This window comes from Mastigoproctus giganteus, chromosome 4, assembly GCF_048544385.1.
Source record: "Mastigoproctus giganteus isolate SK-2022 chromosome 4, ASM4854438v1, whole genome shotgun sequence".
NCBI classification, from domain to species: domain Eukaryota; kingdom Metazoa; phylum Arthropoda; class Arachnida; order Uropygi; family Thelyphonidae; genus Mastigoproctus; species Mastigoproctus giganteus.
This window is the reverse complement of record NC_143578.1, coordinates 51,062,437-51,088,793: the sequence shown is the minus strand read 5'-3', so window position 1 is coordinate 51,088,793 and position 26,357 is coordinate 51,062,437. Positions and strand designations below refer to the sequence as shown.

Below are 26,357 nucleotides of genomic sequence, written 5' to 3'. Positions count from 1 at the left end.
CCATGGGAGCTTGAACCCCTCCCGAAATGGAGGGGGTAACCTAACCTTTTTTCTTTAGAATCATGTGGACTAGCACATAAATTGTTTATTAATAAAATATTATTTTTTTATTACTGTACTTTTATTTTTAAAGACACTCGTGCGGATACACACGTATTATAACATCAATCAACACCTCAACAGCTATTCACTATATATATATATATATATATATATATATATAGAATCTTTCTTTCTTTCTTTTCTTATATTATTTCCTAACCTACCATTTAAGGTCAGATTACAAAATATAACGAAAAATAAAGAAACCTTTTCCTTTTTTCGTAACCAAACTTAACAGTATGTAAAAATACTCATGAACTCCAACAATCTGCTTTTAATAATGAGAAAAAAACATAATGAAGAACATAAAAATGAACAGAACAAAACTTTTATTAATTTAGTTTTCATCAAAAAATCAACAAACGTTTTATTTTCCGTATAAATTTCTTCCATCTTTAAAAGATTCATTGCTACCTGTTTACCATTCATTACAAAACTATTATGCACTGTTTTTTACTCATAAATACATTATAATGCCAACCAATGACTACCCAGTAGCTTGTCCTCTGTCGTGCCCACCACCAATCATTTCATCATTTGCCATGCCTACCTGTCAATCAATACATCCTTTTCGATTTCGGCTCCAGACCGATAACACCTACTGTCTGTTTACAGAGCAAGCAGCACTAGAGTCCGGTGTCGGGAAACTAATTTTCCGCGTAAGTTATCCGACGTTTCTCGTCATTCTCGTGTTGGCTTTCTTTACCTTAGCCAGTGATTGCTTCTAATCAGGACCGAATTTACATATACACTAAACAAACTACAGCTTAGAGCCTCACATTACAAGGGGCCTCACTCCATCTTAAAAAATCCTTTTTTAATATTGTCAGAGGTGAACTGTAAGGAGGAAGGGGCCTCATACATGTTATATCTTAGGGCCACAATCAGTTTAAACCCAGGCCTGCTTCTAATCAATGTGGCTTGGCAGACAACTAGGAAAAGTTTCAAGGTCAACTACTGTACCTTTGTTCCACTGGTGGTGCTTGGTTTGTATTAGGCTGTGCATGCAATCTCATTATTTAATAGCCACACCATGTTATATATATAAGGTCTGCCATTCTCCTCAGCTAAATACTTCAAGTTTTTACTATTAATATATAAAAATATTATATTATAAAAATAGTGATTAATTTCAATAGAAATGTGACAGTATAATCTTCATTTTTAAAAATGTATTTTAGGTATTTTTAAGCGTTGCTGAATAGTGAATCTTGTTCATTGTAAGTATATTGGATTTCGTATTGGAGCTTTCTGGTAAGTATATGTCTTATCAAATATATGCATTATAATAAAATCTTGTTGTATTCATGCTCAAGAAGTTCAAATTATAGCTTTTTATTAATGAATTATGGGTCTTGAATTTTCTGTGATGCTTACAAAATAAAACTATTTATGGGTGAGTTCAAATCAACTAACCATAATATTTATAGAAGGTTAAGAGTTTGTAAATAATAGGGTGCTTTAATTTTTTTTTATACCTTCGAATTATAGTGTTGTTGCTTTTAATTAAAGATAAGTTTTAATTTAAATGCTTAATAATTTTTTTCCTGTTCTGAAAAAACATTTACTTATCACAAGCATACATGAATGGTGGCCAAGCTTAGAACTCCAATAGCCATACAGGGTAGCCTTTCTAAGGCTTGAGAACTGCAAGCTTTCGATGTGCATACATGACTCTTATTTAATGAAACTCACATATTCAGTCAAAATATACTTGTCTGATCTAGTCATTTCAAAATATAGCTTTGTTTTAATTTATATTTAACAAGCTCATTAATGAATAATGCAACTTATGAAATTAGAATTGTATAACCCATTATTAAATGACAGGAAAATACTGTTAATAAAATAGAATAAGTTTTTCTGGGTAATTTTTTTTTTTTCCCAAAGCAGGAAACTGTAAATTTCTTGAAAAATGCAAACTGATATTAAAAATTACATGTTTGGTTGCAGTTCAATACTTTTTTTTTTTTCTCTTCCTGTAGTCAAGATATTTTGAGATGTATTTTTCTATTCCATTATTCTGGGAGACACAGTTCTAGTGTCTAAGAGCTGCATGTGACTCAGGACTTTGAGCAGTTCTGGTCTACATAATGGGATCTGGAGCTATAATATTTAAATTCATATAAGGGAACTAAAATTTTGTTGGTAAAAATATATCTGCCAAATACTGAAATTTAAAAAAAAAAAAAAAACCACATCTAACCCTGCCTGAATGGATCTTACGAGATTTGGTTCACAATAGGTGCATGTACGCTGAAAGGACAGAATTCATGAGGTTCCTGGGCAGTGCAACACTGTCACCCCTCTCACTAGTGGACAAACCCACCACTTAGCAGGTATATAGGTACACTGCATTCACGTAGACAGTAATTCAATGTCAGTATGGGTAAACGTCATGAGTTAGCCAACTTCGAAAGAGGGATGATAGTGGGTGCCCAATGCACGGGTCACTCTATCACAGAGGAGGTACAGAAAATGCACTTTCCCAGTTTGACAGTATCAAGAGTGTATCGGGAATACTCCATTTCCTGTATAACATCTCGTTATGGATAGCGCTGTGGGTATGTGGACATGTGTTTTTGTAAAGGGTGGCTCCTGGAGCATGAGTTCATCTCCGCCTCTTATCTCTGTGAAGAACAGTATCACTACAAATGGGCCAGATGTGTGTGACGTCGGTTTGTGTGTATTATGTGTGTGTTCTTTTGTTCTGTTCTGGCCTCTTGGCTACCCAGAAGCATCAGTCACCTGGACAGATGATTCCGGGTACTCGTCCACACCACGGGAAGGTGGGCCAGTCCCAATGGAGCACGTACTGTCTCGATACGAGACTCTGAACCACCTGATGTTGCCAAAAGGTGGGCCAGATTTCTATGGGGGCCCACTCCAGAGAGGGAAAAAAATAAAAAATAAAATAAAAATTAATAAATAAAAAGTAAATAAATAAATAAACTAAAAACAAAACCAAAATATATTTCCCGTGGTGCAAAAAAAAAAAAAAATTAATAATAAACAAATAAATAATTATAATAATTCCCCGTAGTGAAAAAGAAAATATATTAAATAAATAAAATAAATTCCCTGTGATAAAAAAAAAAAAAGAGAGAGAGCTGTCTGGCACCAATGATAGCCCACATCCCAGGTGTCAAAACAGCGCTCGAGTAAGGCGCCTCCGTAGCCAGGTGGGAAGGAGCAACAGTGCGTAGCACACGCTTCTTGATTAGACCGAGGTTCGAGCTCGTCACCACCAAATACGGAGGATGCGGAAAGGTCAGGGAATGACCATCGCATATCCCGGAGCAATATGGCCTTAGTTGCTAATGCTCCTAAAAACCAAACTTAGTGCTCGAGTAAAAAAAAAAAAAAAAAAATGATGCTAAATAAATGAAAAAATAATAATAATTGCAGAATAAATAAATAATTTTAATCCCACAGCGAAGAGGAAGATGTAAGTCGGGATGCCAGCAGAGAGAGAGTAAGAGAAAAAAAAAAAAAATTGGAGAGTGGTTATCTATCCTGCACAGAGTGAGAAAGAAGAAAAAGTGAGCCAAGGCTGCTCCTAGTTCCAGGGCAGGACCCGGAACCAGTGCAGAATGCAGGTTAGAGAAGGGGGGGGGGAATGAAGCTAAGTAAGTGAAAAAAAAATAAAATAAAATAATAATAATAATTACAGAATAAATAAATAATTTTAATCCCACAGTGAAGAGGATGTAAGTCGGGGTGCCAGCAGAGAGAGAGTAAGGAGAAAAAAAAAAAAAATGGGAGAGTGGTTATCTATCCTGCACAGAGTGAGAGAAGGCGCCTCCGTAGCCAGGTGGGAAGGAGCAGCAGCGCGTAGCACACGCTTCTTGATTAGACCGGGGTTCGAGCCCGTCACCACCAAATACGGAGGATGCGGAAAGGTTAGGGAATGACCACCGCATATCCCGGAGCAATATGGCCTTAGTTGCTAATGCTCCTAAAAAAAAAAAAAAAAAAAAACCAAAAAAAAAAAAATAACAGAGTGAGAAAGAAGAAAAGGTGAGCCAAGGCTGCTCCTAGTTCCAGGGCAGGACCCGGAACCAGTGCATAACGCAGGTTAGAGGGGGGGGGGGGAATGTAGCTAAGTAAATGAAAATAAATAAATAAAAAATAATTAAAGAATAAATAAATAATTTTAATCCCACACCCTGGCTACAGTGAAGAGGAAGATGTAAATCGGGTGCCAGCAGAGAGAGAATGGGAAAAAAAAAAAAAAAAAAAATGGGAGAGTGGTTATCTATCCTGCACAGAGTGAGAAAGAAGAAAAGGTGAGCCAAGGCTGCTCCTAGTTCTAGAGTAGGACCCGGAAACAGTGCAGAACAGAGGTTAGAGAAAAAAAAAAAAAGAATAGTTAGTAGAAGGAGCGACTTGGGTAGAGAAAGGTGGTGGATGAACGTGGCCTTCAATATTATCTCGCATTGTTTTCAGCCAACCGGAGAGTAACAGTGGCACAAATCACCGCCGACTTCAGTAAGGGAGGTGCCAGAAATGTCTCCATCAGGCAATCATTAGCCGCAATAGGTTATGGGAGCCACTGACCCATAAGAGTCCCATTGCTAACACCACGACACAGACTCAACACCTCAACTGGGTGAAAGAATATTGGCACTGAACCTTGGATGATTGGAGAGGGGTCTCCTGGTCTGATGAGTCCCGTTTCCAGTTATTTCGAGCGGGTGGGAGGGTGTGTATCTGGTAGATACCGCACCAAGCTGTTGGCATGCAACTGTCATGCCAATAAGGAACTGTTCAGGCAGGTGGATGGTCAGTAATGGTCTGGGATGTGTTCAACTGGCAGAAATTGGGACCTCTGATACGTCTAGATGTATCTCTGAATGGTCCAGGTTATGTGACCATCCTTACAGAACATCTGCATCCCTTCATAGTCATCGTGCACTCACAAGTCAATGGACTCTTCCAGCAGGACAATGCACCTCCCCATAGAACCATGGTGACTAGAACATAGTTTGAAGAGCATTGCACAGACTTTACTACCATGGAATGTCCTCCCCGTTCACCAGACACGAACCCTGTAGAGCATGTTTGGGATGCTGTGATAAGGTCCGTTAGAGCTTTGAATCCTCCACTCAAGAATGCGAATTTATGGACAACAGTGCAGCAAGCATGGATGGAAATACCTATGGAACGCTTTTGTGAACTAGTGGACTTGTCTCACTGTGTGACTGCCCTTATCTGGGTGAAAGGTGGGCCTAATCGTTACTAGGTAGGTATCCCACGATTTCTGTTCACTCAGTGTAGTGTAGCACATGAAAATATGTTTACAACCAACTTTTATAGTTTTTTTTTATTTTTTTATCTATGGGAAAAAGCATCCATTTATTAGTGTTATGGGAAAACATCCTGTTTTTTTATGGATTCAGTCAAGTTTGTTGTATGTTTTCAGATGTGCATTTGTGCTTTTGAATACGAGTAGCAAGGCACGAACAGTATAATTTTCTGATATTCATAATATACAGAGTACAGTAAATGTATCAACAGGTTCTGTGCATATATTTTTTCTAAAAGCTTTTTCAACTGAAAAATTTTGAAGGGAATTTAATGCCATGGAAGGAAATTTAAAAACTATAATTAGCATGACCAAAAACAAAAAAAGAAAATGCAGATATAGGACTTCTGGTTGCAGTAGTCTAAAACCAAAACAGCTGGACAAGCAGTCATCTGTATTGACACTTGTGATTACCTACTGAATTAGTTTTGATTTTCATTTCATCTATATGTGTGGTACAAGTTATTTTCTCTAGTTTTTATTCACATTAAATTGCAGTCTCCATATTTATGTCATTTGCAGCTGTTTGCTGTTTGGAAAGATATTGGTATATGCACTGTACAAATATCTTGCCAAACAGTTGATATTCACATTTCATCCATTACCTTAAGAGAAGATAGCACTGATATAGAATTGGCTAGGTTAGCCAGTATTGGTGGAACAGATGGAAGTCTGATAGATATCTGAAACTGTTTTACTCTTCCTCATTGTTTCTTATAGTAATGCAGAGTGTGAATTTGTTTTCAATTTTAAAAGGAACAGTGGAATTTCAGAGCATCCATGTCAAATAAAATGTTAATCTGTTTGATTTGAAAATGCAGAAAATTGTGACTTTGCAGTGAACAAATTTTTAGTGAAAATTTACTTAAAAAATTGAAAATTACTGCTGCTGCTTCTTCTTCAGAGTGTTCCACATCAGGATAGTATGAAAAGAATTGCACCTCATATTTTGCATGTAATTAGACAGTTCTGTAAAATTCCATCATCACTTCACAGATATTTGTTGACTGTTTGAAACGTGCCTCTATAGTACCACTCTCTATTACAATCATAGACCTTATAGATAGATATCAGCACATCAGGTATTGCCTGTTGGAACAATCATTGCCAATCTGTTTACAAAACACATTGAAATATTATTATGACAGATTACCACCTTCATCATTGCATGGAAGTGTTATGTGAATGATGTTTCTGTGTTCCTGATTCTTCAAGAAAATTTATCATTAGAATTCTCCAGCATTGCCATCAAGTAAACTGTACCAAACACTTCACTTTAAAGAAAGAAATAGACAGAAAGTTACCCTTCCTTGACACCTAGGTTGAAAGAAAGCAGTATGCTACTTTAGCACTACAGTAAACAAAGAAAATGTGGACTAATAAAAAAAAAGGAGATACATAAAAGTTTTTGTATTTTGTAATCAGTCTCTCTCTCTCTCTCATTATCACAGGGTTTACCTGTTGTGTTATTCAATGATAATACACAGTTAAAGTAGAGTAATTACTACAAACCTACACAATAATTTTGATTATTGCAACCTGTGTGAGGCGCCTCTGTAGCCAGTTGGGAAGGAGCAGCAGTGCATAACACACGCTTCTTGATTATACCGGGGTTCGAGCCCGTCACCACCAAATACGGAGGATGCGGAAAGGTCAGGGAATGACCACCGCATATCCCGGAGCAATATGGCCTTAGTTGCTAATGCTCCTTAGTTGCTAAAAAAAAAAAAAAAAAATCACAACCCAAACCAATCAACCTGTGTGCAATAATCAAAAGTACTTTAGCTAATCCATTATAAAACAATATAATAACTGATGGAGCAATGAATAATAACTGTTGATTTCAGTTACTGCTCCTATTACATGGTTCAGGTTAGGGCTTACAATACCAAGATTCTGGTCATTTTTTTTTCCTGTATCCACTGATGACAATACTAAGGTACAGGAAATAAAAATAATAAATAACCTTACCCCCAAAATTTAGATTTGGTTTCCTCACTAAGCTTAACTGTCAGTTCCTTTCTTTTGTTAATATGGATATAGTGCCATGAAAAGTCAAAAAGGAAATATTTTTTATTTTTGATAAAATGGAAATAAAATTTTTTGAAGATGGGGGAATGGAGGGGTTAAACTGCAACTCGTCTACGACTATCTCAGTACAAAGTACCAACCAGCACAGAATCCAGAAGGACGTTTTTTGCCGCTAATTAAATATGTATCAAATTTAGATCCATTTTAAACGATAACACTATTGAGTTTCTTAAGAGCTCACTTTATTTGGACAGGTAGTGTGGTTCTTATTTTTTTTGTTTTTAGAATAATTGTATGTTTAATAATTTTTGCAAAAATATTTATTGTAATAAAACGTGAATTTAAAATTCACGTTTTATTACAATAAATACAATTGTTTGATTTAAAACGTGAATTACTTGTTTTTTCCTTACTTTATTGTGCCTAATTGTCATCAAAATTTATTACGAAAAATGGTTTTTTTTTTTTTTTTTTTTTTTGGAATACCGGTATCCCGGTTTCATAAATTAAAAATATCGAAATACCGGTATTGAGATTTTGACCTGTATTGTGAGCTCTAGTTTAGGTGGTGCATGTAGATGATTTGGATTGTTTGTGAGTTTGTTTTAATAAATATTAAAATTTAAGTGCATGTATGCTTCATACTTAATACTATATAATCATTAATAATAATTGGAGATTAAAGAGGCTGTTATTAATTTTCCCACTTTATGTAGAATGCTTCTTTAATGAATGATGCATAATCCATAATGTAATTGGTGATATATACTGTATTTTCCAGCCCATAAAGCACACCTTTTTCCTTGAAGATGTCACCTAAAATTCTTCTGCATCTTATAGGCTGATGGTACACTAGGTGCATACAGTGATGTTTTTCTCTCCAGCTGAGACTAAAGAAAGTACAGTATGAACAAAATGTCTAGTTGGCTTTCTGTAAACATTAGTCCCTTTAGTATGTCACTAGTTTAGATCACACTTAATGGAGCCAACAAAAAAGGGCAGCTGCTGAATTAAACACAGAGCTGTGGTTCCAGGAGGTCTTAGACAACTCCATTCACAAACCCTTTAAAGCATTCATACACAGTTCTGTAGGAATTGGTCTGTTCTTGTAGGTAACAACAGGACATATGAATCAACCAACAGTTTCATAAGTGTATGAATGAGATTAGTGAAACACGAGACAATCAGCAAGTTTTTCAAAAAATGTGGAATCAGCAATACTCTTGATGGTACTGACAATGTACCCTTTGTCATGCAGATGATAGTAGCAATAATGAGTTTTAGGCTTTTCTAGAAAGAGTAAAAACTTTGTTTTATGCCAATATTTTGTTTAACAAGCAGTTGTGAATTTGTTTCAAACGTACACAATAAAATGATTTTTCTGAAAATTTCCTTTTAAAATGAGGTGCATCTTGTGGTTCAGTAAATCTTTTTGTCTGGAAAATATGGTAATCTAAAATGTCTGGATATTTTAATAAAATATTAAATTCAGTCAATTTTACTTATAAATAGCAATTGCATATGTATATAATTCTTGCTAATCCTTTGGTTTTTTTTAATTTTTTGTATTTTTAGGGTTAGTGAATATTCTGTAAAACACATTTTAAGATGCGTGAATGTATAAGTATCCATGTTGGTCAAGCTGGAGTCCAGATTGGCAATGCTTGTTGGGAGTTATATTGTTTGGAACATGGTATCCAACCTGATGGCCAGATGCCTAGTGATAAAACAATTGGTGGAGGAGATGACTCCTTCAACACATTCTTCAGCGAAACTGGTGCTGGAAAACATGTTCCTCGGGCTGTATATATTGATTTAGAGCCAACTGTTGTAGATGAGGTGCGTACAGGAACATATCGACAACTCTTCCATCCAGAGCAGCTAATTACAGGCAAAGAAGATGCTGCCAACAATTATGCCCGTGGCCACTACACTATTGGCAAAGAAATAGTAGATCTGGTGCTTGATCGTACAAGAAAATTAGCTGATATGTGCACTGGTCTACAAGGATTTTTGATTTTTCACAGTTTTGGCGGAGGTACAGGATCTGGATTTGCTTCCTTGCTTATGGAAAGACTATCTGTAGACTATGGAAAGAAATCAAAATTGGAATTTGCTATATACCCTGCACCACAGGTGAGACTTTTCATTGTGGTTTTGTTTTTTGGCAGACTGTGGGATATTAACTTTTTTTTTTCATTTATTTATATATATATATATATATATATATATATATATATATTTTTTTTTTTTTTTTTTTTACTGCTATTTTGCAATATAAGGTGCTGTGTTCATCCACCCATAATTCACAGTACCTTTTATAAGAATTTTTTCTTAGTTTCTGTATTAAGAATTTGAGGATTCTGGATTGAAAAATTATCCCCCAAATTCCTATAACTGGTGAGTAGTTTTTCTGTGTAATAGTATGCGTATTGTGTGGTGAATTTATTTACAGTATTTATGATTGAAATTATTTAAAATGTTCATAACTGCTTAACTGAAAAATGTAAACATTTACAGATATACTAACAATCTGATTCAACATTTGAATCAGATTAGTGATAATTTAGGGTACAGTAATTGTAATTTTTTAATATATATATAATTTTTCATTATGCTATCATAGTCTTTATATGGTAAAAAAAAAAAGTAAACTGCAGCCATTATCAACCCACTGCAAGATGGAAGCCTCCTCAATGATTCATGTTGAGAGAAATGGACCATAATCTGCCATACTGGTCCAGTGCAAGTTGGTAGATAAACCGTATTTAACAGTCAGCAGCTTGAACCCCGGTCTACTCAAAGAGCGTGTGCTACTGCACTCCTACTCCTGACCACTCAGCTACGGAGTCCACTTATATAGTAAAAGCTTGATATAATGTGGATTAAGTGTAACTAGAGTAGAACAGTGCCATGGGCCTGTATATCTTTGGAGGGGGAGGGGTGCATGAGGCGGACTAAAAGTGTGGAACTGAGTTATAGAAAGAGCCATGGTGCTGAAATTATTATTTTACTACAGTGAGATTCACGCTTTTCAAGTGATTATATCATTATTAACACTTGTACATCCCGAAATAAACTTCTTACTCACTATTGTTTCTGTACACAACTCCTGGGAAATTTCATCAACAGCTAGTATACCACAAAAGCCTGATTAATCTATAATATAGTTAATTAAAATCAGTGCCTGTTTAAGCATTCTTGGGACCTAGGGCTAAACACTGGGTTCTCACTATCACAGCTTGAGTCTCATTTCCCTTTAAATGAACTGTAGCTAAAAATACTATATGTACATACAGTACATTCAAAATACTATACAACTGCATTGAAAAATGGTAGAAATTAATACTATTGCAATTAACAGAACAAAAAAAAAAATAATAATAAAAATGAAGACATATATGCACATTTATGCATGCTTTTTAATTTCCTTGAATTAGTTACGTGGTAAAGAGTTGATCTCAGAACCATAAATTTTCTTACTGCATCACTCCACACCTACCATAAATAGCCCACCATATGAGCTAATTTAAAAATAAACCAGATTACAAGACTGACCTATCACATTTTGTCAATTGTATCTATCTTTAAAAAAATACACTGGCTGTAGAATTATTATAATTTTTTATTATTAAAAAACACATTAGTTAGGTATATAAAAATTTGAAGTATTCCTAAATCAGGCAAGTAATTAGTGAGATTTCTGCTGTGCTGTTCTCCAGAAAATTATATTATACATTGTTTTTATTTCTACACATTGAGATAGACCATTTTCTGACACCTGTTTTAAATATTTGTAAGGTCCTAAACTGGAAATAAGAAATATATACAAGCAAAATAGTAATTAGCATTAGCATTAGTAAAGGCATATGATGCAAGAAAGCAAGCTTATGCAGCATCAGCCAAAAAAAAACCCCTCCCATTTCACCCCTCCATTTGTTCCAAATGCCTGTCCAGCTCAGCCTTAAATTTATTTAAGCTATCAATTTCCACAACAAAAGATGGAAGTCTGTTCCACCAACCAACTACCTGCTGGCTAAAGGGCAAATTTCCGCACATCTATTCTACAACTGTCTTTCCTCAATTTGAATCTATGCCCCCCTCAGGTTCTTAATTTGACCAAGAGGAAGAATCCCATCAGCATTCAGCTTGCTCATCCCATTCAAAGCCTTATACACCTCAATCAGATCACCTCGCAGGTGCCTACTCTCCAGGCACTTCAATTTGCAGAGCTTAAGCCTTTCTTGGTAAGAGCACCCTTTTGTTCCCCTCACCAATCTTGTTGCCCTTCTTTCTAGCAATTCTACATCCTTCCTAAAATGAGGCCTCCAGACCTGTACACAGTACTCTAGGTGTGGCCTGACCATTGCCTTGTATAGTGGAATAATCACCTCCCTGCCCTGCGAGCAAAATTCCTATATATCATTGACAAGACTCCATGACCTGCCCTGGCAGCCTGTCTGCACTGATCAGCGAACTTCATATTTGACTGCACAATTACCTCCAGGTCTTTTTCACTTTCCACTTCCCTGAGTGTAGTACCACACAGTTGGTACATTTCTCTTGGGTTATTGCTACCCATATGCAGTACTTTGCATTTGTCAATGTTAAACTTCAGTTGCCACTTCTCAGCCCATTTGCCCAACTTATCTAGATCAAGTTGGAGTAGCATACTGTCTTTACTGTCATTAACAACCCTGCCAACCTTTGTATCATCTGCAAACTTGGACATTATGCCTAATATACCTTCATCAATATCATTGATAAATACACAAAACACCAATGGGCCCAGCCCTGGGGGACTCCATTAATAACATTAGTCCACGTGTCCATCGATTAACACTCTCTCGTCTCCCACTCAACTATCCCTTTATCCATTGTAGCAACTTATCCTTAATGCCATACCTCTCCAATTTGTACAGCAGTCTTTCATGTGCAACAGTATCAAAAGCTTTCTTGAAATCCAAGTATATGATATCAAAATTATTTTTGGCATTTAGTTCCTTTGTGACCACATCATAGTATCCAATCAGATTTGTCAGACAAGATCTTCCTTTAACAAACCTATGCTGTCTTCACTATTACTGCAGTCTTGTCTAGAAAAAACTGGTGATTAAAGAACTGTACTCTCCCAATACAGACCCAACATCCCCAAGGAGGTGGGGGGTGTTTGGGTCTGTATTTGTGTGTATACATCGGTCGGTTTTGGTTGGTGAGGAGGCCAATCCCCGTAATGTACCAGCTGAATTGAGTGAAGATCGCCCTGCTTCATTGGATCTGGCAAAAACAAATTATGATCAAGACCATCAAGTTATGGAAAATGAAGCAGTAAGTCAAGAAACAAACTCATTTGTTTACGAAGGTTCAAGATTAGATCCCTCAGTTATTTTGCAACAGTATCCAACAGACCATGAAAATTTTTCAGAAAATATTTCTGATGCAGACAAACGTATGATAATAGCTTCAGGTCCATGCCAACCTAAAAGTCCCTTTCCGATTACTGTACAAAATAATAGGTTGAAGTCATTTTCTGAATTTTATTATAGTAAAAACAATAAAAGCTGGTCTTGAAGTACAAGTTACATGGCTATGTTATTCTCAAAAATCAGATTTTGTGTATTGTGAACCATGTTGGTTATTTGGAGATCACTCTAATGCAGATTTAAAAAAATCTTGGATAAACGGCATATCTGACTGGAAAAATTTATCTAATAAAATTAAAAGACACGAAGCTTCCTCTGTTCACATTTCTGCTTGTATAACATATGATCTTTGGCACACAAATAAAACAATTGATACCGATTTAGTAACCAGTATAACTAAAGAAAAAAATTTCTGGAGACAAGTTTTTAAATGCATTATTCATGTTACATTACTATTAAAGCAGTTGCAGCATGGCATTTAGAGGTCACCGAGAAAATCTGAATGATAAAAATATAAAAAGTGGAATATTTTGTCTATAACTGAGCTTCTATCAAACTATGATCCCATATTAATGGAATTAATTTCAAAACGTAATTACCGGTCAACGTATTTGAGTCCAACTATTGAAAATGAAATTATTTGTCTTTTATCTGAGAAAGTCAAAAATGTTATTATTGTTGAAATAAAGTCTGCGCCGTTTTTCTCCGTAATCATGGACACTACCCAGGATGTCACAAAAACTGATCAGATGAGTCAAATATTTTGTAATGTTACTGTGAAAACAGAAAATGATATACCATCAGAAATCATTATAAATGAGCGATTTTTGGGATTTTATACTATAAAAGATCAATCAGCTAGCAAAATTGAAAGTGACATTATTTACTGTATAGAATCTAAAGGGCTAGATTTACAGAACTGCCGAGGTCAAGGATATGATGGTGCCGCAACAATGAGTGGGGCATATAGCGGAGTGCAATCAAGAATATTACAAAAAGTTCCAAATGCTTACTATGTTCATTGCACGGCATATAACTTAAACTTAGTAATTAATGATGCTGTGAAAAAAGTAACTGACGTCTCTTTATTTTATGACATAATTGAAAATATTTACTCATTTTTTGCGGATAGTATTGTACGATGGGATCTATTGAATCAGAAACAGAATGTAGATTCAAACGATAGTGCTAGCGTTATATCAGCAATTATTCTAACGCTTTTGTGAACTAGTGGACTTGTCTCACTGTGTGACTGCCCTTATCTGGGTGAAAGGTGGGCCTACTCGTTACTAGGTAGGTATCCCACGATTTCTGTTCACTCAGTGTAGTATCGCACATGAAAATATGTTTGCAACCAACTTTTATAGTTTTTTTTTTATTTTTTTATCTATGGGAAAAAGCATCCATTTATTAGTGTTATGGGGAAACATCCTGTTTTTTTATGGATTCAGTCAAGTTTGTTGTATGTTTTCAGATGTGCATTTGGGCTTTTGAATACGAGTAGCAAGGCACGAACAGTATAATTTTCTGATATTCATAATATACAGAGTACAGTAAATGTATCAACAGGTTCTGTGCATATATTTTTTCTAAAAGCTTTTTCAACTGAAAAATTTTGAAGGGAATTTAATGCCATGGAAGGAAATTTAAAAACTATAATTAGCATGACCAAAAACAAAAAAAGAAAATGCAGATATAGGACTTCTGGTTGCAGTAGTCTAAAACCAAAACAGCTGGACAAGCAGTCATCTGTATTGACACTTGTGATTACCTACTGAATTAGTTTTGATTTTCATTTCATCTATATGTGTGGTACAAGTTATTTTCTCTAGTTTTTATTCACATTAAATTGCAGTCTCCATATTTATATGTCATTTGCAGCTGTTTGCTGTTTGGAAAGATATTGGTATATGCACTGTACAAATATCTTGCCAAACAGTTGATATTCACATTTCATCCATTACCTTAAGAGAAGATAGCACTGATATAGAATTGGCTAGGTTAGCCAGTATTGGTGGAACAGATGGAAGTCTGATAGATATCTGAAACTGTTTTACTCTTCCTCATTGTTTCTTATAGTAATGCAGAATGTGACTTTGTTTTCAATTATAAAAGGAACAGTGGAATTTCAGAGCATCCATGTCAAATAAAATGTTAATCTGTTTGATTTGAAAATGCAGAAAATTGTGACTTTGCAGTGAACAAATTTTTAGTGAAAATTTACTTAAAAAAGATTTAGCTCAATACGAACGACTTCAAGATTCTGAAAGACGGTTTAAAGTTGATATATACTATGCAACAATAGACATTGTGATACATCAATTAAAATCTAGATTTCTTAATACAAAAAATGTAGATAGTTTTAAAATTTTGCAACCAGAAACACTCTTATCTTTTAGTGATGAAGCTCTGCAACGATCGGCTGTAGAATTTCAAAACCGATACAATAAAGATATTTCTGATGACTTTCCAGCAGCTATTAAATTTAAGATCATCTTTAGGACAAGAAATTTCAAAAATTAATTCAATTCGGGACTTTTGCAACCTTATTTTAATTAAAAACACATTGTTATCTGCATTTGTTACAGACATTATAACGGCATGTTTTATATTCTTGACCATGCTGGTTATTGTGGCTGGTGCTGAAAGGAGTTTTTCAAAATTAAAACATATATAAGGAACACAATAGGCCAAGATCAACTTAGCGATTAGTCCATCCTAAACATAGAAAACGGTGTAGTGAATTCTGTCGATTTCATCGAAATTATAGATATTTTTTTTGACTAAAAAGGCTAGGAGACAAAATTTTCATTAAAGTTTAAAATATTTGTTATAAAACTTTTTTGTGTATATAGACTAGATTTAACATATACAGTTGGTTACTTATTACAATGATTTGTTTTAAAATTACTCCAAAACTATTATATGTGTGTGTGTGTGTGTATTTTTTTCCTGCGGTGTTTATTTATGTTTCTGTATATTTTATTATGGTTTTTTTTTTTTTGTCATTTATATCTGCATGTAATACATGTCATGTATATATTTATTATTGTTACTGAGGTTTTATGTTCATGCATATTTTAATTCAAATCTTATTCTTTATAGATATTCATTTACTTAAAGGCTTGAATTTTTGTTAATGTGAATAAAGATTGCTTACTACCTAGTTAGCTTTATTTACTTCGTAGATGTACAGTAAATTTTTTTCACCGATCATTTTGTATGTATTTCTGTTGATCTTAATCTGTAATTAGCTATTGGGTTTTGTTTTACAATAATAAAAAATAGGGTTTGATATAAATTCGATATTTATTTTTTAATACATCATTTATACAGTACCTTCAAAAATGTATTCATTATATTTATTACAGTGTCTACAGAGGCAGAGGAGGAATTATGATGGTTTCAATTTTTTTTAATCTTCTCGTGTTTATATTTTTTACTCCTGTTTTTGCAATTTTCATTAATTAAGTAGGGGCCCGAACGTATTCTTTGCCTCCGGGCCCGAAAAAGGGTAGCTACGCTACTGTTTCTATTAACAAGCCTTTTAAAGCTTTCATGAAAGAAGAATGGACTAAATGGATAAAGGCACCACAACACAACTTAGACTAGACTTACTGGTCATATGAAGAGACTAACAATTTCTTAGGTATGCCAGTGGGTAAAAAATTCTTGGAATTGAGTGAAAACCAAGACAGTTTTGAAGTTATTTAAGAAGTATGGCATTAGTAATGCATTGGGCAGCACAAAAGGTATTATTCTGTTTGATGAGAATGACAGTTCACTATCAGACAGCAGCAGTGACCATCCTCATCATAATGAGAATAACAGCAGTGATGGATTTCTGGGTTTTAAAGATGAATTACAATAATATTTTCGTAATTGAATTTTGAAATGATTAAAATATTTTGAGTTCATCTTAGTATGTATGGTATTATAAAAATAGGCATATGTGTAATAAAATGCTTTTGTTCAAAAAGAATTAGAGGTAATGTAATACGTGCAACAAAATAAATTAGTTCCTCAAAAATGTTATTTTTTTTCTAAATATTCTTTGCTAAATTATGGGTGTATTAGAAAACAGGCCTTGGGTGTTGGGCTATATAAATCACTATAATTTTTTGTAAGAACTGACAAACTGGTTAAGTTAGACTTTATTAAAATAAAATATAGTACAATATAACATATATAAAGCACTAAAACAGATATAAAATAAGATAAAAGCATTCAAATGCAATAAAGAAATAAAATAGTAGCTTTCGAGGCGAGGTGTACACTAACTAACTGATGCCACTTCATCAGCTAGTTAGTGTACAGTGTACCAAGTATACAGGGTGTCCCAAAAATATACGGCATAACTTCAGGAATGGGTTCCTCATATGTAGACAATAAAAATATTGGCTAAGGTAAAGAAAGCCTGCACGAGAAGCACGCAAAAGTTCGATGAAATTTACCAGTAAAAGTACTTTGCTGTAATGGCATTTGTATTGTTGCTCACTCGGTAAACAGACAGTGGGTGTTATCGGTCTGGAGTAGAAGTCAAATCCCACGGGAGCTTGAAACCCTCCCGAAGTGGGGGGGGGGTAATCTGACCCTTTTCCTTTAGAATCATTAATTGAATCATGAACAGAGTCATATTGGAAGTTCTGGCGTCGTAAAAAATGTTTGTAACATAGTTTCACTGGTAAACTTTTTCGAAGTTTGCCGTGCTTCTTGTGTCGGCTTCCTTTGCCTTTTTTTTTTTTTTTTTTTTTTTCTTAATAAACAATTTATCCACTAGTCCACCAGTGATTCTAAAGAAAAAAGGTCAGGTTATCCCCTCCACTTCGGGAGGGTTTCAGTCTCCCATGGGATTCAATTTCTACTCCTGACTGATACCACCCACTGTATGTTTACTGAGCGAGCAACAATATAAATGCTGTTACGGCAAAGTACTTTTACCAGTAAATTTCATAAAACTTTTGTGTGCTTCTCGTGCAGGCTTTCTTTACCTTTGCCAAAATATTTTATATCAACATAGTTCCGGAAATGCTTGGTTTCCAAGTTTTGAAGGTCTGTCTATGACACTTAACTGTTCACATCACCTTATAGTAATTGTTCAAAATGTCCACCTTCTGCCTGAATACCACTGGCAGAACATTACTCGTGCAGGGTAATCTGCTGGTGACAAGGCCTGTACCCGTTGCAGATGGTAAGGATACAGTTGGTATTCTCGCAACACTCTCCAAATAGTCGAAGGTTGAACAGCCAGTTGCATTGCTGTTCTGCATGTGCCGATTCCAGGAGTGGCATGCACAACATCCAAAATCTCCTCCTCTACTTCAGGAGTCATAGATCTTGGTTGTCCTCTGTTGGCAGCATGAGGTATAAAGGTCCCATGTTCACAAAGGCAGCCATGGATACCTTCAAACGTTTTCCTGTCTGGACATCTTTGTTCTGGGAACCTTTCGTGGTACAAATGATGAGCCTCCAGAGCATTGCTGTCCACCAAACCGCACATAAAGTGCATATCCGCTTGCTCCTGATTTGAGTACATGGTCGGAATGGAAAACCACCAGATTCTGTCAGTACCTTGTGATGAAGGAAATCACCTGCGGGAGATAAGACATTCCGGTTAATAACTCGGGAACCAAGCATTTCCAGAACTATGTTGATATAAAATATTTTTATTGTCTACATATGAGGAACTCATTCCTGAAGTTATGCCGTGTATTTTTGAGACATCCTGTATATACACTGGTTGATATAACAGAAGGTGGCTGAACATGATTATAAAATCAGAACTCTGGTGCCAGTGAGACTGTAATATGCATGAGTAATGTATGCCAGCGCTCGTCGCACTGCAGAATAGTAGACTCCATGTTGGCGTGTATATGGCATGTATATGCCACATACATCCCTTATTGCGATTCATAGTACAACTGCAGCTGACAATGCAGAGTGCCTCAAGCCACCCTGATCCCCGTCGCAACACTGAAACTGTCGACCACTCACATGATTACCACCAACGCTTGTGACACTCCACATTGTAAGTTGCATCGTACTATGAATCACAATAGAGGAGTTCATATACACCCGTTTATGGAGCCTGCCATTCTGCAGTACAACAAGTGCATGTGTAATACAGCTTCACCAGTACCGGAGCTGTGATTTTATGATTGTGTCCAGTCAGGGGGGGAGCAGAGGTGCATATGCCCTGCTTAACCGTATGTATAAGTGTTCCTAGGTCTATCTAAAAAAAAACCTCAAAAACCTGGTCATCATGCCACCCCTTTCAATGATACCTGGATACGGTACTGTATCCAGTCATCTTCTGTTATATTAACTAGTGTATATATATATATATATATATATATATATATATACACTCAGTACACCATAAACTAATTAGCTGATAAATGATCACCTTTCCCCAAAAGCTACTATTTTATTCCTTTATTGTATTTTAACACTTTTATCTTATTTTATATCCATTTTAATGCTTTATGTATATATTTTATATTATATTTTATTTTATTTTAATAGAGTCAAATTTAACCAGTTTGTTGGTTGTTACAAGAAATTATGGTGATGGGTGTCTTATATGATGGGAAGTATGGTAATCTAAAAAGAAAAAAGTGTATTCTACTTGAAAAAAATTCATGATGGCCTCCCTGCTCAATCATCTCTGATCCAGAGGAGTTCATATACACCCGTTTATGGAGCCTGCCATTCTGCAGTACAACAAGTGCATGTGTAATACAGCTTCACCAGTACCGGAGCTGTGATTTTAAGATTGTGTCCAGTCAGGGGGGGGGAGCAGAGGTGCATATGCCCCGCGAGATTATTTGGGGGGGGGTGTTTAGTAGTGGTGGTGGTGGAAAATGATGCAAGAAAGCAAGCTTTTATATGGCATCAGCCAAAAAATAAAAAAGCCATACACTTCACCCATCCATATGCTCAAAGAATTTGTTTAGTCCTTTCTTGAATTTATTCAAACCATCCACTTCCACAACAAAAGATTAAAGCCTGTTCCAACAATTAACCATCCTTTCTCAACTTGAATTTATGCCCCCTCATGTGTGTAGTCACAGCAAGAAGAAGAATGCCATTAACATTTAGCTTACTAAATCCATTCAAGGCCTTTAACACCTCATTCAGATCTCTCTGCAGGTGCTTAGTCTCAAAACACTGCAATTTGCAGAAATGAAGCCTTTCTAGGTAAAAGTACCCTTTTGTTCCCTTGACCTGTCTAGTTGCCCTTCTCGACACCCATTCCAGCAGATCTCATCCTTCCTAAAGTGAGCCTTCCAGACCTGGATGCAGCCTCACCAGGTTCTTGTATAAGGAGATAATTGCCTCCTTATCCCTGGTAGCAAAGTTTCTGTATGTCATTGACAAAACCCCATGAGTTATCCTGGCAGCATGTCTGCACTGCTCAAAGATTTTCATATAAGATTGCACAGATTGCACAATTACTCTAGGTCTTTTTCGTTTTCCACTACCCTGACTGTAGTACCACATAATTAATAAGTTACTCTGAGATTACTGCTGCCCATATGTAGTACCTTGCATTTGTCAATGTTATACTTCAACTGCCATTTCTCAGCCCATCGACCTAATTTTTCTAGATCTTGTTACAGTAGCATACTGTCATTATTTTCTTTAACCACTCTGCCAACCTTTGTATCATCTGTAAACTTAGACATTAAGTCTGATATGCCTTCATCAATATCATTAATAAATGCTGAAAATAACAATGGGCTCAGCACTGAACCCTGGGGGACTTTACTAATAACATTAGTCCATGATGATCAGTGTCCATTGATAACCACTGTCTTCTTCCACTCAACCATCCCTTTATCCATAGCAATAACTTGCCCTTAATGTCACATTGCTCCAGTTTATACAGCAGTCTTTTATGTGCAACAGTATCAAAAGCCTTCCTGAAATCCAAATTCATATATATGATTTCAAAACTCTTTTTTGTATCCAGTTCCCTGGTTACTGCATCATAGTAACCTATCAGATTGGTTAGACAAGACTGCCCCATAACAAATCCATGCTGTGATTGCAATATAATTGCATGCCTGTCCAGATGGTCCTGCAATACTGCTTTAACCAGTGACTGTTATTTTCCCTAGAATATATGTTAAGCTAACCAGTCTGTAATTACTCATATTGCCTTTTGATCCCCCTTTATGAATTGCACATCCCCAGTTCATAGGGACCTTCCCTGAATCCAAGAATGCTCTCATAATTATAGCTAAGGGTTTAGAGGTAGGGCCCCTCTAATATTGATGCTTGGGCCACTCTTATTTCTGATATTTAGATTCTTATGTGACATTGATAAAGGGATTCAGTGAATGAATTTAAAATTTGCAGATGAAATGTAAAATCAAAGGGAAGCTAATGACCAGTACCTCTTAAGAAAAACGGGAATGAGCTTCATGATGGTCAAACAAGTGGCAGCTATTCATTAGTGCTTTGAATGCAAAATTTTACATTTATATCCTCTGTTTTTCCTTTGTTATACTTACTCACTGATTGTTTTTTAATCCTTACGCTGAATATTAAAATAATTTTTTTCATTATGTGCTTTAGGTTTCAACTGCAGTTGTGGAACCCTACAATTCCATTTTGACAACACATACAACTTTGGAACACTCAGATTGTGCATTTATGGTTGACAATGAAGCCATATATGATGTCTGTAGAAGAAACCTGGATATTGAACGACCAACTTACACCAATTTGAATCGCTTATTTGGACAAATAGTGTCATCTATCACTGCTTCTTTGCGCTTTGATGGTGCCTTGAATGTAGATCTTACAGAATTTCAAACCAATTTGGTACCATATCCAAGAATCCACTTTCCATTGGTCACCTATGCACCTGTGATTTCTGCAGAAAAGGCTTACCATGAACAACTGACTGTAGCTGAAATAACTAATTCTTGTTTTGAACCAGCAAATCAGATGGTAAAATGTGATCCTCGTCATGGTAAATATATGGCTTGCTGCCTGTTATATCGAGGGGATGTAGTACCAAAAGATGTTAATGCAGCAATTGCAGCAATTAAAACCAAAAGAACCATTCAGTTTGTTGATTGGTGTCCTACTGGTTTCAAGGTAAGAATAACTAGTTATTTATAGTAAAAATGTCTAGCTAAATACGCAACCATACAGAATCATGTTTTGTAATTTTTTAATTAATAAGACATTTAGTCTTTATTATTGTATCTTCCAATTAACTTTGTTCAAGTTAATTATGATTTCTAAATCAATTTGTTCACTGATACAGCTTCTGGTTTTAGTTGTAGCCAAACTTTGAACTGTACTTTAGAATTTAATGGGGAGGATGGGAAACAGAAGCGTATTCAGCAATCCGTCAGATGTGCTTCCCAATAAGCTTTGATTAGCTCTTCCTCAACATAGGTGTCTTTTTTTCTTTTCTTTTTTTAAATAATTTTCACCATTCCTATAGTGAAGGGAAATTCTTTTTATGGTTGAAGGTTATTCATTAGAGGCCCTTTTCTTTCTCATTCTGTATACCTTTCACCTACATAATTCCATACCAACTCCCACACTAAGTAAGTAGTGTGTTTCTTAGATTAACAGTTTGTTGATGAGAAGGGGTGGGATTATAGCAAAAATGTGTTGTGGAATAGCTAGTGAATGACCTTGACTGATCTTTAGAAATTCTCTCTATTATCGACATTCCTCCCTTCATTAAGTTTACATATTTTTACTTAAATTAGATAATTTTATCTAGCTTTGTTCAGAATTTGTGGTGCTCTCTATTATTGGCAACCTAGGCAGTTGCCTTGTGGGTACTGCAGGCCCTGATGATTGTGCTGTTAATAATGGTGAACTCTATGATGAATTCACAATGATTCCAAAGGTCTGTTTATCTAATCTTACAACTTTGGCCACATTGACATTTATCAGTAAAAATAATTTGAAAGATATTTGCCATTTTAAGAATTGTTTTAACTACGTGCTGTGACGAAGCAACATATTAAAGAGATTTCTCAAAACTGAAAGTAATAATAAAAAAAGAGGATAAGTGAAGGACAGTTTACAGGCTTGTTGTTGCTTTCAGTTGAATATTAGATTGCTAATAATTCAGTTATACTGACAATGCCAGTGGCTCATTTGGACTTAGGGTGCTGTGGGATTTCGAGCACTTACTGCTTCAAAATTTGCGAATTTAAATAAGAATATAAATGTATATTTAAAAAAAAAAAAAAAAATGGGGTAAGATAGGTGGAAGCTGAGTAGCAGAAATCACTCGAAGTGAATAAAAATGGAGACAAAGAGTTCTTGTGATACATAAATACAAAAAAAGAAGAAAGTGAATATGATAGGCCCCTCTTACTTGATCAAACTGGAAGTCATATAGAAAACCCAGCAGAAGTTGCCGATGAGTTGAATAGTACTTTGCAATGATCTCTATGGCTGAAAAGCCAATTGAATGAGGGAATCAGTGACAAGGAGTCAAACTTCTACAGATTAAGTGATACTTTGTATATCAATCACAGAGTATAGTATATGGGTTAACTGTTGAAGCTTAGCAAAAGTTAAGCTCCTGGACTGTACAGCATAAATCCTATTATTCCAAAAAAGGTTGCACATCATCCCATTGAGGATGTTACTAAGATCATTGTAAAACTTTGGAATGATCCACTTGTACTGGAGAAGCACTGACATCTCCCCAATCCACAGAGGAGATGTGAAAGGTGTGATGGGCAGTGAACCAGTGAGTTTGACTTCGGTGTGGTAAGATCATAGAGTTTGCTTAAGAATACAGTATGGAAACCATCTTGGTAGAAATGTCCTTAATGGATCACAGCATGGGTTCATGAAGGGAATGTCTTGTTTAACCAATCTAGTTAATCATTATGAAGCCAAACAGTTGGATATAAGAAACACTTTGACCTTTCAGTAAATACTGTAAAATCTGGCACCTTAGAATCCCAGAATACATTAATATACAGCATACTTTACAAAAATATCAACATTTTACAATCTGTAAATATTAAGAAGTCAATTCAGCAGTTACTTAACTGTTGCATTTGTCTTTAAGACTATGCAAAAAAAAAGTGACATTTCTTTCTTTATAAAATAGACTATCTTGTCCTTTAACCTGTTTTTGCAACCAGCAGGATTTAAACTGCTTAGATAATGCAATAGTTTTAATTCTCCCAGCAGAACAAACTTGTTTTTGCAATGAGTTGTCCTGATATTGCACTACTTTCAAACACATTACTTGCTGATAGTTAATTGGTCATTTATTTAAAAGATTAGGCTGCAATGACAACCTGTTTCAGGACTAACTGGTCTCATTAGATAGCAGGTGGTCTCTAGTAACAGCACTCACACAAAATAGTTGTAAAGAAGTTGTTTTACTTGTGCTACCATGTGGTATATGAAATTAATTTTGAAAGTTGTAATATTGCTAAAACTATTAGTATTAATATTATTAGTGGTAAATGATGCAAGAAAAGAAGCTTATACAGCATCAGCCAAAAAAAAAAAAAAAAAAAACACTTTCCATATCACCTGTCCATCCCTCTAGTATCTAGTTCTGCCTTGAATTTATTCAAACTGCCTACTTTTACAACACCAAATGGAGGTTTGTTCCAACAATCAACTATCCTCTGGCTGAAGGCAAATTTCTGCATGGCTATTCTACAGCCATCCTATCTGTCGAAAGCAGTGCAATACTAGTGCTGCCGATACAAAGACAAATTTGGTCTGCTGTGAGAATTCAGACCGATATATTATTCATAATTTAAATCCTGCTGTGAGCAAAAGAAAAGATGAAAGGACAAGACAGTCATTATACATGTAAATGTTTGTAGATGTAATTATGTTCACTTGTTTGTGCTTGATATTTATTTAAATGTGCTTCTCCAAAACTGATCAGCCACTATGCACCCCTCTCTAAAATCTGGCACCTCTCAGTCCCTGAGGCTGCCAGGTTTTTGGATTAAGGGCTGGCCAAAAGACAGGAGACAGAGAGTAGCCATAAATGGATATACCTCAGGGTAGGCCAGTGTAACAACTGGATTCCCTCAGGAATTCGTGTTTGGGTCACCTCTGTTTCTAATTTTCCTTAACAACAAAGCCTGCTTATGACCAGAACTACACCATATTGTTTTAAATGACTTAGATTGGCTGCACAAATGGTGTCATAATTATTTTGAAATCATGAACTGCAATATCCACAATGGAATTCAGTATGATTCCTTTACATAGGTAATATGCTAATTTAACTTTAACTTGCTAAATATAATATAAGAACTATTACCGGGATGAGGACCAAATATCACAATACTCCAGGAAGGATAATGTGCTTGAACAGTTTAAATGTTTAAATCACTATAAAATAAAAAAAATAATAATAAATAAATAAAAAAAAAAGTATAATAGTTTCACTGTCAATGCGGCCATATGACTGCTCTGGTTTAATTCTGCCATGCTGAAGATGTCTGAGTCTTCCAACTTCTTCAGAGAACCCTCTTATGTTTATACTAAGGGATTCTTGCTTGGCTTCTGAATCATAATGTTGGATCCAGGTTTAATACTCAGTCACTAATCCAGACACAAATTGGTGCTCTCCGTATTAATCATTAATTAATATTGCTGTGGTTGGATTTTTTTTTTTTTTTTGTCAGTTTGAAATTATAAACTTTTTTGTGCTCATAAAAAAATGGATGCCACTAGATTTTTTCCTACTTATTTATCTTAAATCTTTTCTAGAGGGCTGTAAAAAATGACTTAATTTTTAAATTTGCTTTTCTTAGGTTGGAATCAATTATCAGCCTCCAACTGTTGTTCCTGGAGGTGATCTAGCTAAAGTTCAGCGTGCTGTGTGTATGCTGTCAAATACAACTGCAATTGCTGAGGCCTGGGCCCGTCTTGACCACAAATTTGATCTCATGTATGCAAAAAGAGCTTTTGTGCATTGGTATGTTGGAGAAGGGATGGAAGAAGGTGAATTTTCAGAGGCACGAGAAGATTTAGCTGCTTTAGAAAAAGATTATGAGGAAGTTGGTTTAGACTCAACTGAAGGGGCAGAAGCTGAAGGAGAGGAGGAATTCTGATGTATTGAATTTGTTAACATTGTGAGAATTAAGTTTCCCTTTGCTTTTGTTTTATTTTATATGTATTATTTTACTACCCATTCCATTTGTATTTCTATTTGTGTAACATTGTTTATGTTAAAACAGTGTCTTATACTTATTACTGTTTATTTGCTTCTGTTTCACTTCTTTCCCTGAGTATGTAATTTTTTTTAAAATAAATATATGTTTTAATATATTTGTTTTCAATTTTTTCATGTCCACATAAGTTTTTATTTGCAAATGTTACAGAATTTCTGCCCAGAATCATTAAATAAGAGTTGAAGGGCTTCTCTGTCCACAACCACACCTGGGCATACCCTAAATAAGTATACTTGACTCAGAATGCATATTTATAATATTATAAAATTCAGTTGCTTTATT

General features: G+C 35.3%; 1 protein-coding gene across 1 annotated transcript; it reads left to right on the top strand.

Annotated features, from left to right (window-relative positions):
* Positions 1–1,329: 1,329 nt before the first annotated feature.
* Positions 1,330–26,028, top strand: LOC150086723 (tubulin alpha-3 chain-like). Its single transcript, XM_090372714.1, has 4 exons — positions 1,330–1,356; positions 9,017–9,577; positions 21,448–21,975; positions 25,656–26,028. Exons 2-4 carry the CDS (start codon positions 9,050–9,052, stop codon positions 25,953–25,955), a joined length of 1,356 nt encoding a protein of 451 aa, XP_090228840.1. The 5' UTR covers positions 1,330–1,356; positions 9,017–9,049; the 3' UTR covers positions 25,956–26,028.
* Positions 26,029–26,357: the final 329 nt, after the last annotated feature.